Source organism: Chaetodon auriga, chromosome 9 (genome assembly GCF_051107435.1).
Source record: "Chaetodon auriga isolate fChaAug3 chromosome 9, fChaAug3.hap1, whole genome shotgun sequence".
NCBI lineage: Eukaryota > Metazoa > Chordata > Actinopteri > Chaetodontiformes > Chaetodontidae > Chaetodon > Chaetodon auriga.
The window spans coordinates 11,909,670-11,924,429 of record NC_135082.1 but is presented as its reverse complement, the minus strand read 5'-3'; the positions used below and the strand labels follow the sequence as shown (position 1 = coordinate 11,924,429).

General features: G+C 41.0%; 2 protein-coding genes across 3 annotated transcripts; both read left to right on the top strand.

Annotated features, from left to right (window-relative positions):
- The first annotated feature begins 11 nt into the window (after window positions 1–11).
- LOC143325432 (tumor necrosis factor ligand superfamily member 13B-like) lies at window positions 12–1,984 on the top strand. Of its 2 annotated transcripts, XM_076738464.1 has the most exons (6): window positions 12–197; window positions 323–410; window positions 534–590; window positions 674–786; window positions 877–1,024; window positions 1,866–1,984. In XM_076738464.1, the coding sequence occupies exons 1-6, from the start codon at window positions 12–14 to the stop codon at window positions 1,979–1,981; spliced, it is 708 nt and encodes a 235-aa protein (XP_076594579.1). In that variant the 3' UTR covers window positions 1,982–1,984. The 2 variants fall into 2 exon arrangements, with proteins under 2 accessions (XP_076594579.1, XP_076594578.1); XM_076738463.1 differs by having other exon boundaries at window positions 674–1,024.
- Window positions 1,985–2,780: 796 nt separating this feature from the next.
- On the top strand, window positions 2,781–5,910 carry LOC143325431 (transforming growth factor beta activator LRRC32-like). Its single transcript, XM_076738462.1, has 2 exons — window positions 2,781–2,911; window positions 3,065–5,910. The coding sequence occupies exons 1-2, from the start codon at window positions 2,822–2,824 to the stop codon at window positions 4,937–4,939; spliced, it is 1,965 nt and encodes a 654-aa protein (XP_076594577.1). The 5' UTR covers window positions 2,781–2,821; the 3' UTR covers window positions 4,940–5,910.
- The last annotated feature ends 8,850 nt before the right edge of the window (window positions 5,911–14,760 follow it).

Genomic DNA, 14,760 nt, shown 5'->3' with positions numbered 1-14,760 from the left:
CTCGTCTCGCAATGCTTTACAGTGCCTTATTATCACTCACAGCATTTATGTTTTGTCTCAGCCTTTTCCTGGTGCACAGAGCCAGTGTTTTAGAGAATGATTTTCGCAAACTCCAAGGGGACATAATTCTACAATTAAATCAGCCACGTTCTGAGGGAGTCAATGGGAAAATGGCCAAGATGTCTAAAACAAGTGAGGTATGTCACTGATTATGCAGGATGGAGTCATCTTGGACAATGTACTACTGAGATTTATGCTATTAGTGAGTATTCAGATAGTGCTGCAATAATAAATTTTCTCCTAATGCTTTGTTTTCTCTCAGGACATAAAGCCAAGTACTTTGCAAAAAGCTCAGAGTTCTCTGAAGATGTCTTCTAGGAGAGTAAAACGGGAACAGGGCGGCTGCAGAGGTGGGTTGGAGCCGAGAACTGAAAATGTGTCCATTAGTTACAGTTTGATTTGGTAGTGAGACCATAAACAGTGTGCTAAGTTAATAAAATTAAAGTATTATGTTGATTTCTCCATCCTGCCAGGTCCAACATCATTCCTGCAGTTAACAGCTAACACTAACAAACAGCCAGATATAAGAGGTAAAACCGAATTCACATCTTTGGCTTTAGTATCACACTGTATGCCATTATTTTGAATAAGTATATCTTTCCTTCTCCCGTAGGAAATATAACAGTGATCCCTTGGACTGTGTCTGTGCAGCAAGGAAATGCAATTTCACAAAAGGAAAACAGAATTGTTGTCCAAGAAGATGGTTATTACTTGGTGTTTGGACAAGTATTGTGTCACTGTAATTCAAGCATAACTAAGTTGATATTACATCTGATTTGTTCCGACTATTCAGCTAATGTTCTGCTTCATTCACAGGTTTTGTTCACGAGCCCAAGCACGGTTATGGGACATATCATTCGAAGATGGGGTTCCATGAAAACAGGAAGGGCATCAACACAGCTCTTGCATTGCCTGCAAGAGATGTCTGATGATGAAAGTCCTGACAATACGTGCTACGCTGCAGGTCAGTGAGGCACTACTGTGTGACTGCTTCAAGACATGCATTGGAAACACATTAAGAGATATGTGCTAAAGTTGTTTCCTTGTTGAGAGTTACATGAGAAGATTGATAGCACCCGTTTGTCAGCATGGTAGATATGGAGCTACAGCCAGCGGTTAGCTTAGCTTAGCACACAGACTAGCTATCCTGGCTCTGTCCAAAGTAAACAAAACTCGCCTACCAGCGCTAACACTCCTTGTTTGTTTCATTCTTGTTTAATTCATACAAAAACAACACATTGTGGTCGTAAGGGTGGTTGTGGGCCAGACTATTTCTTGGTTGGGAGTTGTGACTTTCTGGAGTCTCATCGTCACTCTGAGGTTTCCAGACTGTTTCTGGCCAAGAAATAGTCGTAACCCCCCTCCCCCTGAAACCACAATGTGTCATTTTTACACTTTGGTTTTTGTACACATTAAACAAATCAGATAGAAATGGACACAGCCAGACGAGTTGTTTCCCTCTGTTTCCACTCTTCGTGCAAAGCTAAGCTAACCGGCTGCTGGTGGTAGCTTTGTATTTACCTAACAGGCATGAGAGGGGTATCGATCCTCTAACTCTGGGAAATAAAGTGCATTTGTGCAGATTATGTTGAACTATTCCTTTAACTTTTGCAGCGTTTCCGACATTTTCTCTCAACACCAAACAAGGGAATATCTTTTGTGAGAATGGCATTCATCCCACCGTTACAGCTCCAGAGACTAAATGACTCTAAAGTATGCCAAGGGGCTCTGAAGCTGCATTGCGAGACACTATGTCCTACAATTGTAAACCCACCTTGTATCTCCTTCTGTGTATCCTGTCACAGGTATAGTGCAGCTGCATCAGGACGATGAGCTAGAACTGGTGATACCAGACAGGCCCCAAGCCCTCATCTGTATGGACGCAGACTCAACCTTTTTTGGTGTCATACAGCTGAACTGAAACAAGGCAGAATGGAGATGATAAGTGTGCTGCTCGATGTTGCAGGATGTAGGAAAATGACAGTGAGCTGCGTGAGGGGATGCTGATAAAGGGCTGAGTGACAGCAGCAGGAAAGCTGACGGGACCTGAATCTCAGGAAAATACATACTGAACTTTTTTAAATGAACGCCACATCTCATCTGTCAGCTTTTTTGACGCCAACTATTTTTAAAATCCATCAGCTTTAACGTGTATCTTTCAGGTAGTCCACCTGGGCCTGTCCCCCAGCACTGTTTATGTGTGCTCCCACCTCCTTTCATCGGTCTATTTTAATTTTAGCATGTCTCTTTATACCTCGCTGGGGGTTGCCTCCAGCTCCACCTCCGCACTGTCTGTTTATTTGTTCCTCTCGCCTATTTTTGAATGGTTTCCGTTTTCCTGAGACCATGTCAGGAACAAACAAAGGTATAAATTTATATCACTCTGTAGGTGTTCTCCCGGGTGACATGAACTCTTCAACACTGTAAATACTTACATATGTTATGACAAAATTCAAGATAATATGTATAATTTCTTATATTAAAGACAGAAATATGTCCATCTTTGTCTAAAAATCTGTTTTCATCCAAATTAAAGGGTCCTTCATCAGAAGCTTTCTTAATAGAAAGTGATACATCAGCGGCCAAGCCTTTATTGTCTAAATATAGTATCCACAATGCCTATCTGGTATCCGCAGATGTTTTCTGACTCGCTTTTTTTTTTTTTTTTGATGAAGCATGGCTATAAGAGGGTGTGTGTGAGTGTGTACATGAGCTCTGGCAACAGGAGTGGTGCCGCAGCAGAAGCAGCAGCAGAGGGAGAATGGTCAGACATATGTTCTCTCATCTCCTACTACTCTGGTCACTCAGCCATGACCTCCATGTAACTGGACTGATGTATCACAAGCCAAAGGTAGGCTCATGATGAATAACTGAAAAGTGTAATATCACTGCAATTGTTTTGTTCTTAATGTTGGACATTTATGTTTTTGAGATCATAAAACTGTTTGACTTTGGTTTCCATGGTTCACTCTTTGATTATGATTAATGTTCCTTTCATTTCAAGGAGCAGTCCTGGAACAACCAGAACCTCTATTCTGTCCCTCTGGACCTGGATGCAAGGCTTAAAAGACTAGACCTGTCCAATAACTTCATCAGACAGTTGCACACACTTGCTTTGCCATACTTGGAGCAGCTGGACCTGAGCTCCAACCAGCTGGATCTCATCTCCGAAGGGGCTTTTGAAAACCTGGCTCGACTTGAAGAGTTGAATTTGTCCAGAAATGCACTGAACAACAACCTTGGCAGCAACAGCAAAGCCCTCCAATCCATCAGTAGACTGAGGACTTTGGACATATCAATGAACGGTTTGAGTGATGATGCAGTGGAACGGTACCTTCGAAACAAAGCTACTCTTGATCAACTAAAGATGACTGGCAATGCTTTAACAAGACTTTCACACAACTTGTTCAAGGAAAGCAAAGGTTTGAGGTCCATTACTATTGATGACAACCAGGTATCAGTGATAGAACAGGGGACATTTGAACCACTGAGCCAGTTAGAGATGCTAAACTTGGCCAAAAACAACCTGGCGCATATCTGTGATTTTAAATTACATCAAGTTAAATTTCTTAACCTCAGCAGGAATTCAGTTGAGTTCTTTGTTACACATGAGGACAACCAGTTGTACAAGCTTGAAATTCTTGATCTGAGTCACAACAAACTCCTTTATTTCCCAATTGTCCCAAAAATGAATAATCTGAAGTATCTTCATTTACAGAATAATATGGTTGGTACCTTAAATTCAGAAGCTACAATGGTGTCAGAGGCCAACGCTCTTTATAATGAGATCATAAAGGAAAGAACAGTTAGAAAAAATAACTTACATTCAAACTGGAGGCTGATGCCACTGATTTATCTTGACCTGAGCTACAACCACTTCAGGTCTTTCCCACTGGAGACTCTGAGCCTTCTTTCATCTTTAGAAACTCTTAATTTCAGTAACAACTGTCTGCAAAACATCATCTGGAATGTTAGAAAAGATGAGTCAGGAAACCATCGGCAGCTTTTCTTTCCCTCCTTAAAGTACCTCGACATGCAAAGCAATGGGCTTGTATATATTTCGCCATTTTTTCTCAATGCGCTCACACAAATAGAAACGTTAAACCTACAAGGCAATTCTGTGAAACCTTGTGCCTCTACAGAGCATTTGAAAAGCCATCAATTAACACAGAACATCAATCTCAACATGTCTTGTGTTGTCTTTGAGCAGTTAAAGACTCTTAAACATCTAAATCTTAAAGAAAACAACATAGAGATGCTTCACGCCAACACATTTCAAAAGACATCTTTGGTTTCTTTGAACCTTGCTGGAAATTCACATATGGTAATGCAAGTAGGTGCATTTGAGGGAGTGCTCAAGACTCTTCAGTCCTTGATTATCAGTGAAATAAACATGACAAGCTCTGATCTATCTTTACCCTGCATGCCAGTGTTGACTCACCTGAACATATCTAACAACCACCTAAATATGCTACCCAGCAGTCTGAGCTGCTCTCCTCTGAGAGAAATCGACATAAGAAATAATCTCTTTGTGTCTTTAAACCATTCTTTGATCCTTGCCATGTCTGCTCACCTCAACCAAATGTATATCGGTGGAAATTATTTCAACTGTTGTGACAGTAAATGGCTGACAGTCGTACATGAGTTGAAGATAAAACTGCCTGATATCAGCGACACTGTATGCTTTACAATGGATAGAAACATTGTGGTGACAGGATATCTGAAAAACACCTCAGAGTACTGTTTGTTTCATCCAAAGGCACAGGAAGTTCACTTTGGACAAATGATCATTATAGTTTTATTTGTAATTGTAATATTAGCAGTGTTGATCATATTCACCTGGAATGTGTGCTGCAAAGACAGATCATTTATAGTGTGAAAGCTGAATTTTACTGTCATTATTCTGTATATTGTTCTATATATAGATATGGTTACATAAAGTAAGCCAACCAAATACACTGGAGAGTAAAGTGCAGTAACTGAAGCATAATTCCTGTGAGTTTCAGTGTGCATGACCCATTTTCCTATAAACAGAAGTGGGCTTAATGGCTGCTTAGACTGCAAAAACAGACTTTTAATTAATAAAATGCAGTAAAATCTTCATCATGTCACACATCATTCTATCCTCATTTCCATTCAAGCTCCATTCAGGCATTTTCTGATAACTCCCCTTCAAAGTACTGGTTTGTAGGACATGCATCATGCTGTGCGACCTGCGCAGCCAAATTTTGTAACTGAAATTGGCTTTATCGATTCCCAGGCTGTTTGGTTACGGTGCATGCCAAATTCACTAATCAGGCGGAGAATTTTTGTCCATCCTTCATTGTGAAATGTTTGTTTGCGACTAAAAGTTTAACCTTGGCTCAAATTTTTATGACGTCTTCTGTGAGGCCTTGCACAACATTCCCAGAACCTGGACTGAACTCTTGAACAATTCAACACAACGCCAATAAGAGACCTTGTCTGAGTTTCTGTGTGAACATACGTATAACAAATAAAAACAGCTTATTCGACAGTGTGTGTATACAACCCCAATTACCAAAAAGTTGGGATGCATTGGAAACATAAATAAAACAGAATGTGATTATTTTTTAATCCTTCTTGACATATGCTCAAATAAAAACAGTTCACAGACAATATATTTAATGTTTGACCTCATCAACCTCACTGATTTTTGTGAATATACGCTTATTCTGGATTTGATGGTGGTAACACGTATCAAACAAGTTGGAACAGGAGCAAATAAAGACTGGGAAAGTTGTGGAATGCTCCAAAAACACCTGTTTGGAACATTCAGCAGGTAAACAGGTTCATTGGTAACAGGTGACAGTACCATGATTGGGTATTAAAGGGGCATCCTGGAAAGGCTCTGTCATTCACAAGCAAGGATGGAGCGAGGTTCACCATTTTGTGAACACATGATTGTATAAAGGAGATTAATACATGAGTTCAGGAACACTTAAGAAAACTGTTTGTTTGCAAATGATTGCTTCCTGTTTTTATTAATGATTTACATTCACATTTTTCTTTATTTTATGCAACAGTATTTCTCAAGTACAATTTCAACATATGGCATTTGTAGTTTTTTCTCATAAGAATATTGGCGGTAGTATTTTTATGGAAATTTCATAATCTGTACATATGTTCATATACATTGTTGATTTTTTATTCTGTTCCCTTTATACTATTTATCTTGACCCTTCTGTGACACCATTATATTTTCTTAATACTTGCTGGCTGTGGCGCCCCTATAGCTAAGTTGGTAGGGTGTGCACCACATGTATTGAGGCTGTCAGTCCTCCGCAGTGGCCACAGGTTCGACTTCCACCTGCGGCTCATTTGCTGCGTGTCGTCCCCTCTCTCTCTGCCCCCTTTCCTATCGCACCTTCAGCTGTCTCTATAATGACTTTCCCCGGTGTGGGATCAATAAAGACTTATCAGTAACATAACAACAGCACATATGTTGGTATTCTTCACTGTACAATATGAACCTCCCATTTCTATACTGACTGGAAAAGCTACTGTCGTTCAATGTGATATTCATTCTCACTCAATAAATCCAATTTGGATCCTCGACATTTAAGAAGATAGGCACATAATCATTAACATGAGGTTAAACTAACACATGAACAAACTTTGAATTTTATCCCACACGTTTACCTGGACTGAACTCTTAAACAATTCAACACACAGCCAATAAGAGACCTTGTACGAACTTCTGTGTAAACAAGTATACCAAAGAAAAATAGCTTATCTGACAGTGTGTAGATACAACTCTGATTCAAAAATGTTGGGACACTGTGCAAAACACAACATCCAAACAGGTGTTTTTGGAGCATTCCACATCTTTCTCAGTCTTTTGTTGCTCCTGTCCCAACTTGTTTGAAAAATGTTGTCAGAATCAGCACATATTTACAAAAATCTGTGAAGTTAATGAGGTAGAACATTAAATATATTGTCCTTGTCCTGTTTTCAACTGAGTATATGTCAAACAGGATTAACAAATGATCCCTCTTTTGTTTTATTTATGTTTCACACAGCGTCCAAACCTTTTTGGAATCAGTGTTGTACAATCTCAGCAAGTAACTGGGGAGAAGCTGCTGCTCAGGAGGATATCCTGTTGAGCAATCCTCTCATTGTCCTTTTATGGACACATCCTTCTCCTTTAAACTGATGCAAAGTGGCATTTTGCAATTCTCATGCCCCTTACCACTTTGTCCACTGGCTATAGCCAGAGCTGTGATGCCAGCGTTAGTGTCTAAGCAGCCAGGATGCCTATCAATCTGGCTCTTGAGCAATATAACTGTAGGAAATGCTGCCCCACCCACAAGATCCAGGTACTGGATCAAGTAGCAGCTTGACAAGTTCAAGCAAAGAGCACTGGAAGAAAAGAACACTGTGTGGATAGTATTAGGTGTAAAACCATAGGAATGCAACGAGCAAATTGTATTCATTCTTCTGCTTGATGATTAATGGTGGCTGGCATTTAGACATTAGCAGCTGCTTGTTTGTTAGCAGAGAAAGTGTTGGAAAGTTGTATCACTGTCAGCCTCTCCCTCTAGGCTAACTTTATTTCCAGTAAACCTCATTCTTACAAGTAAAAGATTAAACCTGACACTGTGGAAATCTTTCTTAATAAGGATAATGTTATATTACATCAGTGACATCTGCTTCCTATCTCCCTTTCCAAACAAGTTGAGACAGGAGCAACAAAAGACGGGGAAATTTGTGGAATGCTCCAAAAACACCTGTTTGGAACATTCCACAGGTAAACAGGTTGATTGGTAACAGGTGATAGTATCATGATTGGGTATGAAAAGGGCATCCTGGAAAGGCTCAGTCGTTCACAAGCGAGGTTCACCACTTTGTGAACACAAGATTGTATAAAGGAGATTAATACATGGACTCGAGACACCATTGTCGGTAAACACAGTCTGTTTGCAAATGACTGCATCCTGTTTTTATTTTTGTTTTACACATTGTCCCAATTTTTTTGGAGCAGGGGTTGTATTTAGAAATATGCTGATCTGAAATTGTAGTTTTCTAAACAAATGCACTGTGTCTTTCTGCAAACATACAATAAGCAAAAAAAAAAACAAAAACCTCCAAATCATATTATTGACAGCATGTTGAGAGTATGTATTTTCTCTTCAGTGGAAATAAGAGACACAGAACACATCAGGGTCTGATTTAACAGTGGCTGTAATATATAAGCACCGGTATATTTGTACTCTGTATGGGCTGATAAGCGCCAAGAGATCAATCAGAATCAGGATTAGAGTCATTGGGCAAGTGTGGAGCATTAGGCTCCGGTGACAGATAAGTCGAAGAAAGAGCAGGACTCCGACTAACATTTAAGTTACTCCTCAGTGCTCCTTTAAATTAGGTGACTATTTGGGCGGTAAACGCAACACAGCGCTTCCAACATGGCGCCCTGTTTCTCCTCGTTGTCCATCAGCAGAAGAGAGTGGCGGACACATGTCACTGACGACCGCGGCTGGAAGAAACAGTCAGCGGGGATAAGAAGAAGATGAAAGAGAGGACTTACTGCGCTTTGGTAACCCCTCAGGACCAGAAACCTTACGCCGTGAACACAGAGTGCCGTCAAAACTGGCATTAGCTAACAGCATCTTTAATATTTTTAGTCAGCTTAACTGTTGGCTGGCTAGTTAGCTAACGTTAGCCATCAACCGTTCAGTCCGACCCGCGGGGGCTCCAGCAGCGGCAACGCCGGCAGAAATTCCGCCGGGAAGACCATGACTCCTCACCAGCTGCCTGTCAGCCGCCGGCCCCTCCTCTCCATCGTCGCCCAGAAAGTGCAGTTAATTTATAAACTGTTTTTGCTGGAACAAGCCCGGAATACACTCGAACAGGAACTTCTCAGCTTCACCACTAAGGTAATGATTACGCCTGTTTAACATGGACACATCACTACATATCAGGTTGACATTAGCTGAAAATTAATTTAGCAAGCTATCAAGCCCTCAGGACACATGGCCAGATCGTATAGTTGGGCTAGCTAAGTTAGCTAGTTTGGCTGAGATGGCTACATGTTAGCTTATAAAACAATGCGCCTTGGAGCTGTGCAGAGCTGTAATCAATGTTGATGTCATTTTCATCATTGCTTAATAATACTCCAACTTAGTGATTGATTGTGTAAATGTCAGAAAAGGGTGAAAAACAGTCATCACAGTTTCCCACAGCGCCAGAAACTGATTGATTTATTTTTTTGGCTAACCAACACTCCAAAACAATGTGTGGTTATTTAAAAAAAATAATAATAATAAAAATCCGAAAATCTTCACATCTTAAAAGCATTAAACCAATGAATGTTTGGCAAAACTCCGGTTGAATTATTAACTTGATCACCAAAATTGGTGTTTTCTAATAAGCACAGCACTCATTTTTGCAGTCTTTCTTTCAACATCACTTAGGCCTGTTTCACTTTTCCCTCAGGCCTATGAAGAGGTTCAAGGTTTCTTCAGTTCATCTTTTCCCACCAGTGTGTTCAGTGATCTTGCGAAGGCTTTGGATTCAAAATGTCAAGCTGTTGACAAGCTCTCGGCTTTGTTAAAGGACCTCGCGGGCGGTAAGTCAAGAATTAATCATGCGATTTTTAGCTCATAATGTGACATTGCAGACATCCACGTGTAAGACAAATGCACCAAATATCTTGACTATAATATAAACGCCTTGTCTACCACCAGCACAGGTGTTCGGTGTGTGATTTAGGAAAGGATTTTCCTCACTTTCTCTCTCTGCTTTTCTCGTCTTTACAGAGCCACACATTTGTGTCAAAAATAGAGTGAGAACAAACCAACTTCAGCCACTCACAGACAAAGGGATCCTGATGACAGATGTTCTCAAGTTTGGGCCCATGTTGCAGAACTCGCTCATGTCACCCTCCATAAAGAAAGCAGTTCAGGTGCTTGGAGCCACACAGTCCCTTCAACGGTTGAAACATTTCCTCATCTCTCAGCCTGCAGCACTTCAGCAGGATGACGTGATATGCAGCATCACATCAAGCTACAACAACGTCCTTGCGACCACAAGCTCATTGTCTGACTTAAAGGCAGAGGAAAAAGTACATGTTACTGTTTTTCAAGAGAAATGCCCACCAGATGCTGTGAATCTTCTACCTGCCATTATTCAAAGTCCCAAGATTAGCACAGAGAGGCCACCACTGCTCCTACCTCCCACACAGGCTCTATTCCCAGAGATCAGTAACCCTAAACCAATGAAAATAACACCACTATCTAGCTGGGGATGTGAGGATGATGTCCAGGTGCAGCACCAAAAGCAAACATCCGCTCAGCTGCTTCACTTCCTCAGAGCAAAAGCTAAACACGTGGGTGCACTAGAGGTCACTGTCATGGAGTGGAGTAAAAGTATGTACACTTCCAGTCCGCCTGAGTCGATGTCGCCCGCCTTCAAAACACAGAGCTATCAATTCGGACAGGTTGTGACAGAAGGTGTGATTAATGCAGAAGTGCCAAAAGCTCTGAGTGCAGACTCTGAAAACCAAGCCCCCGTCTTCAGAGTGAAAAGAGTGGAATCAAGTGGCTCTCTGACCTACACTTGTGTGATTGCAACAAAGACTGAATTGTGGGATATTGGAGACATCTTCACTAAGGTGGGACACAGGGACTCTGAAGCCAGCCCCTTGCAAAATACAGACTGCCAAAATGTAACGGCTCAGGTGGAGAACTCAAGAGTAAACATCCAGTCGGAAACCACAGCTCTGCAGTACACAGAATCTGAACATGAGGGTTATTCTGCTGTTGCAAAAACATCCACTATCAACGGTATCACCATTCCTGAGTTCCAGATCCGGAGGTTTGAAGAGACTGAGGTCGTTGTGTCTCATGTTGTCAGTCCAGACAACTTCTACATCCAACATGCAGACTCCATCGTGAAGCTGCAGGCCCTTGTCACAGAGTAAGTCATTCAGCATGGACTCTAATCTCTGTTCTGCTTTTTCTCAACTTTTCTTAACCCTCACTGATTCCCTGATCACGTTAACAGAACTAAAAGAGCCACTTATCCTTTTTGTTCAATACAACTTTCTTTGTAGACTTTTTTCCCCCCTTTTTTTAATAATCCACATGTGTCTGGTTGTCATTATTTTTTTTTCTCATTTGTAGCAGCTGGAAAGCCAGTAGTTCATATGCTGAGCAGAACTGCATTCCAGACATTGGAACCAAAGTAATGGGTTGGTTCCCCAAGCAAGAACAATGGTGCAGGGCTCAGGTGACGAAGATATGTGGAGTCAGTAGAGGTGGGTTCAGTTTTGTCTGTTGGGATGGATTTACAAACGCATACCTCTAGATGGTAGCAGTGTCACTTTGCTTGCCTGTAGCCACTTGGGAATTCTCCACTGGATTTTTTTTTTTTTACATTTTTTAAAATCTTAGCCTGCCATGCTCTCTGTCTTTTGTATTTCAGAAAAGAATACCACTGATGGTGCAGGGAGTAAAACATCGATCCAGGTGGAGGTGAAGAGGCTGGACCACGGCGACACGGCCTGCCTGTCACTGTGGAACATGAAGGAGTTGACCCCAGAAATGGCCGCTCTGCCCCTTCAGGCTGTACAGGTCTCACTGGCAAATGTGAGTAGTTCCCTGCTGATAATGTTGGCTTCATAATTTCACCTCATAAAGCTCTCACTGAGGAACACATTAGGATGTTCAGCAACAGGCATGCAGATTATCCCTCTCAGGATTTGCATACATGGAAATGGTTAATATGCTGTGCTGTGCTGTGAGAGTGTAGACTCTTTTACAGTACTGGCGTTTGTCCACATGATTAGTCACAGTCTTATCTATTGCTCAGTGATAAAGGAAATGAATTATCTCCGTTCATGGTCTCTCTTGTCCGTTTCCTCTCCCCCGCAAGGTGACGCCTGTGAATGGGAGTGAGTGGTCTGAGGAGGCAGTGGGCTGGTTCCAAGCAATGGTGCACAACAGGACGTTCTATGCCAGACTTTACCCACAGGGGCCGAAAGTTACAGTCGAGCTGTTCTTGGAAAAGGGGAAACTCAGTGCTATGAGGTACTTAAGAATGAAACACAAGTGAATTGTAAATTTAGAATGAACAGATAAAAAGCAGATGAAATCACTCTGATTTACTGGCACATGTTGTTTCTGCCAATGAGTGTCTTTTTTTTTTCCAGCTAACATTGTGCACAAGATGAATGTTGTTGAATTAAGGTGTGGTACAGTCAAGGGTGTAGGTTTCATTTCTACACTTGGGGGGCACATATTAAGCGGTTCTCCTCCAGAAGGAAAATGCAAAACTCAGGCTCCAGGTGACAGTTTGAAGTATAATGCAGTTAGACTCACTGGTATTCTTTATTCATTTCAAATATTTCCTGTAGATCAACTTTTCACATTTAATGTCGCCCCTGCTGAATTGGCACACATGTAGACATGACTTTTCTGTCCTTTTTTGTGTTTTTTGTTTGGGAAGTAGTCTTTTTAAATGTGCCCATAGCACCTCTTCATGTCAGTGATAAATGAATTCATCGTAATTAATTTATAAACTCTTGGGCTTTAAAAGCTCATATGTGTTTAAACAAGTTGTCTGCTCATGTTCAAAACTTTCTGCACACTCAAAACGTATCCCACATGTGTGTTATGGAATGATTTTTACAAATCATATGCATCTCATCTACACTACTGAGGCTGACTGAAAACAAGACGAAAACACATTTTATCATAAGATCATTAGAGAGTGAGACCATGTTACCGCCTCTAAACATTGAATCAAAATCATATGTTTAACATGAAGGATTACTCTTCCAGGTCCCATATTGAGAAAAGCAGTTTTATTCTTGTGCTTTTGAAGCAGATCAGTGCTTTATGTTAACAGTGTGAGATTGCCCAACACTGTAAGCCATTAGCTAAAACCGTTGTGCTGAAAGATGTGAATCTTCAGAAATCAAATATTGGATCTCCTCATCCTTTTCCCTTCTGGCTCCTCCATGCTTATCAACCACACATAGTTTCTTCTTCCTCTTCCTGTCTTATGGCAGATTGCAGCCATGGCATTTGAGGTTGCATACCACCACCATTTACTTTACCGGAGGCATTATTGTGTCTATGAGTCCTGCTTTTATGTTTTTATAGGGGCGAACAAATGTATCTGTTCAAAACGTTGAGGGGGGCGTGTCCCCTACACCCCCCTGAAATCTATATGCTTATGTTGACCCTGTAGTAAGTAGGCTGAACAATAATCAGAATATTATTGAAATCACAATACAGCCAAGTGCAGTATCCAAATAGCTGAGAGTCTTTGGCAAAGGTAGATTTATTTATGTATTTTGGCATATTGCTCCGCTCTATCTTATAATGTGTGTGTATAACTGTCTCAAGAGCTGCCCAATATTTCAACAGTAAAATGGTTTTATCTTCATTTCAGGAGAGGTGCATCACTGTCTTTGAGGCTGACCCAGAACGGACATGCAAAACATGGCAAATTGAGGGATGTGGGACACGTGAAAAGAGGTAAGTCGAGTTGCAGTTTGGAAATTGTTTACCCTCAACTGTGCATCTACAGTAGATGGCAGTGTAGCCTGTGTCTGACCGGGGCAGCGCTCATTTTCATTCAAAATGTTCGTGGCTGCCACCACTCATTTTCACTCAAACTGTTGTGTTTTGCTTTTTAGGAGGTGTTCAAGTTCAAATGAGAAAACAGCACTCAGAGTGGGAGAAATACCTCATCTCGTGCTATGTTCAAAGTGGGAAGTAGTTCAGAAAGCAGGGAGTGTGTGTGTGTGTGTGTGTGTGTGTGTGTGTGTGTGTGTGTGTGTGTGTGTGTGGTTTTGTTGGTGCTTGCCTGACACCCAGCCAATTTGACAACCCTGAGACATTTAATGATTCTTAAGTGAGGCATAAATCATCCAGCTTTGACAGACCATCTTTGTATAAGTGAATATACAATAGACTGAAAGTAAAGGTCACGCTGACAAACTGCTGTCATCTGCACTTTGCAGTGCAAAGAAAAAGTGAGGATATTTAAATAAAAAAAAAAAAAGAAGAAACTATAAAGCAAAGTTTTGCATTCAAACTGAAGGATTAACCAGATTAGTACATGTTAAATAAATCAGCTTGTGTGTTTGTATGTCTCATACAGTCAAAGCTGTGTTTGAACGTGAGCATAAAGCTCATGTTCTCTGTAACATAACTGCAACTGAAGACATTTCTTTTTTGAAACATAAATTCCTCTTTTAGACTTCAAACTGTGACTATTGTCTGTAAAGCAGGGAAACAAAAGAATATTGTCTTACTCCTTATGTGTGTGTGATGCATGGGGAATACATAATGGTGGAGGATGCTGTTTTCTTTGGAACGTATTTCACAGACATGGCTTTGTGTGTCTTCATTCTGTTGGTTATACTTTATTTGTGTCTCAAGTCCTGGTCATTCCAGCCAGTGCAGTCATATTATCGTGTTGCCTGCCTTGTACAGCGGCAGCTCTGGTATTTTGAATGTACTGTACATATATCTCTGCTTTTGTAATAAAACAGCATTATTTCCAGCTTTATGCCCCTTGTCTCTGTATCATAGTGTATCTTCTACAGAGAGAATATAAATGAGGTTTAGTTCATTCAAAGAATTACCAGACCTCTCAAACCCTCCCACTACATTTGTCGTAAGCAACGCAGAGATGCTTATGCCTCAGTGAACCGCTGTAGGTCAT

Excerpts from the sequence above, each read along its gene's own strand:
- LOC143325432 (XM_076738463.1), top strand. The coding sequence starts at position 12 with ATGCTTTACAGTGCCTTATTATCACTCACAGCATTTATGTTTTGTCTC. Across the intron at positions 198-322 it reads AGATGTCTAAAACAAGTGAG|GACATAAAGCCAAGTACTTT; the intron begins GTATGTCACTGA and ends GTTTTCTCTCAG. Across the intron at positions 1,025-1,865 it reads CAATACGTGCTACGCTGCAG|GTATAGTGCAGCTGCATCAG; the intron begins GTCAGTGAGGCA and ends ATCCTGTCACAG.
- LOC143325431 (XM_076738462.1), top strand. The coding sequence starts at position 2,822 with ATGGTCAGACATATGTTCTCTCATCTCCTACTACTCTGGTCACTCAGC. Across the intron at positions 2,912-3,064 it reads TGATGTATCACAAGCCAAAG|GAGCAGTCCTGGAACAACCA; the intron begins GTAGGCTCATGA and ends TTTCATTTCAAG.